At 44.8% G+C, this 1540-nt stretch overlaps 1 protein-coding gene across 1 annotated transcript in view; it reads left to right on the forward strand.

Moving 5' to 3' along the window:
• LOC101846805 (neuropeptide SIFamide receptor-like) overlaps positions 1-1463 on the forward strand; it is a 24268-nt gene extending 22805 nt beyond the window's left edge. The window contains exon 3 of the mRNA XM_013080874.2: positions 122-1463. Coding sequence (XP_012936328.1) covers positions 122-959 — 838 coding nt within the window. The 3' untranslated portion in view covers positions 960-1463. The remainder of the gene's footprint in view (positions 1-121) is intronic.
• Positions 1464-1540: the final 77 nt, after the last annotated feature.

A 1540-nucleotide genomic window follows, 5' to 3' on the forward strand; every position in this document is an offset into this window, starting at 1 on the left:
TCTATCTATCTATCTATCTATCTATCTATCTATCTATCTATCTATCTATCTATCTCTATGTCTCTCCCTCGTCCCTCCCACAGATTTTGATTCTGAAAGTCTATACTTTCTCGTATTTCAGATACCTTGCAATATGTCACGTGATGAGACAGAGAAACACCAAGAACATGGCACGGGTGGTGCTGGTGGTCATCTGGCTGGTAGCCTTCGCTCTGATGACTCCCTGGGCGCTCTACTTCAAAATGGAGATGTACGTGTCCCAAGTGCAGAAGATCGACATGTGCGTGGAAGTCTTCCCCGAGGTCTGGCAGAAAAAGGCTTTCTTCCTCGGCGTCATCTTCCTCATGTGCTACGCTCTCCCACTCGCCTTCATCATCGCTTGCTACTTCATGATCGGCTACCGCGTCTGGCATCGTGATGCGCCAGGTATCACTTCAAGTATGGGCGTCATCGAGAAGTCAAAGGTCCGAGTAGTCAAGATGCTAGTGGTGGTCGTAGTCCTCTTCACTGTCTCGTGGATGCCGTTGTACATAATCCGCCTTATCATCCTCTTCGCTGATATTTCAGAATCCTCGCCTCAATCAGCAATCATCCACAACATCGTCTTCCCCTTCGCCCAGTGGTTAGGCACGTCCAACTGCTGCATGAACCCTCTCGTCTATTGCTTGTTTAGTCAAAAAATTCGTAGACGAATTCGCGCCATGCTGTGCTGCTCAAAACCTGAGCTCCGAAGCCTGTACTCGAATCGGTCTATGTACAGCAACGCTCTTCAACATAGCACAAATACACGAGACTCCACAGTAAGACAGGAGCACACAGGCTCTGGGTACAGTAATGGACATGCAGGTTATGGACATCATTACGGTGGTGGGAACCTCTATCATCACCGCTCGGCGAGGTCAGACACGGAGTTCATAAGGCTACACAGAAACTCGAACGTCAGATCTACTCACGTTTAAACGAGTATAGAAGGTTGGGAATCGTAGGATTTGATCGAAGACCACACGTCGGTGGATCAGCAGCTACACTGAAGGCTTTGCTCATTGCTTATTCTGGAACGATGTATGTCATCTTTTTGCCGGATTTTCAAAACTTGCGTGACTCAAACAATAAACAGTTGCTGTCGTCTTTGGCGGACACAACAGTTACTGTTCAGACATGCTTTACATGTGTTTCTCTTTACGCGAAGGATTAAGTTTTTGATTATGAAACCTATTCGAAGGTGATCTCTTCGATTGCTCGTTTTGAGAACATTGAATGTCTATCTTCTTCAATCTTATAATTCTGCGGAAGATTGTCGTTTCTTGTGGCTGTGAACATTAATTTCTTATGGCTGATATTGTCTATTTACATGTTCTTATTTTATGTAGTCGAAATTGTCTAAGACGGCCAATCATTTTCGAGAAGAAAAGTGATTGTCTTGGGTGGGCGTCTTGGACATTGTCATTATATCTTTTTAAAAAGAAATGGGGAACAGTAGGAAGTGGTCGTTTGTACAGATGGTTAACTGGTACAGATGGTTAACTTGTATAGGTGGTTA

The sequence above is a fragment of the Aplysia californica genome, unplaced genomic scaffold (assembly GCF_000002075.1).
Source record: "Aplysia californica isolate F4 #8 unplaced genomic scaffold, AplCal3.0 scaffold00104, whole genome shotgun sequence".
NCBI lineage: Eukaryota > Metazoa > Mollusca > Gastropoda > Aplysiida > Aplysiidae > Aplysia > Aplysia californica.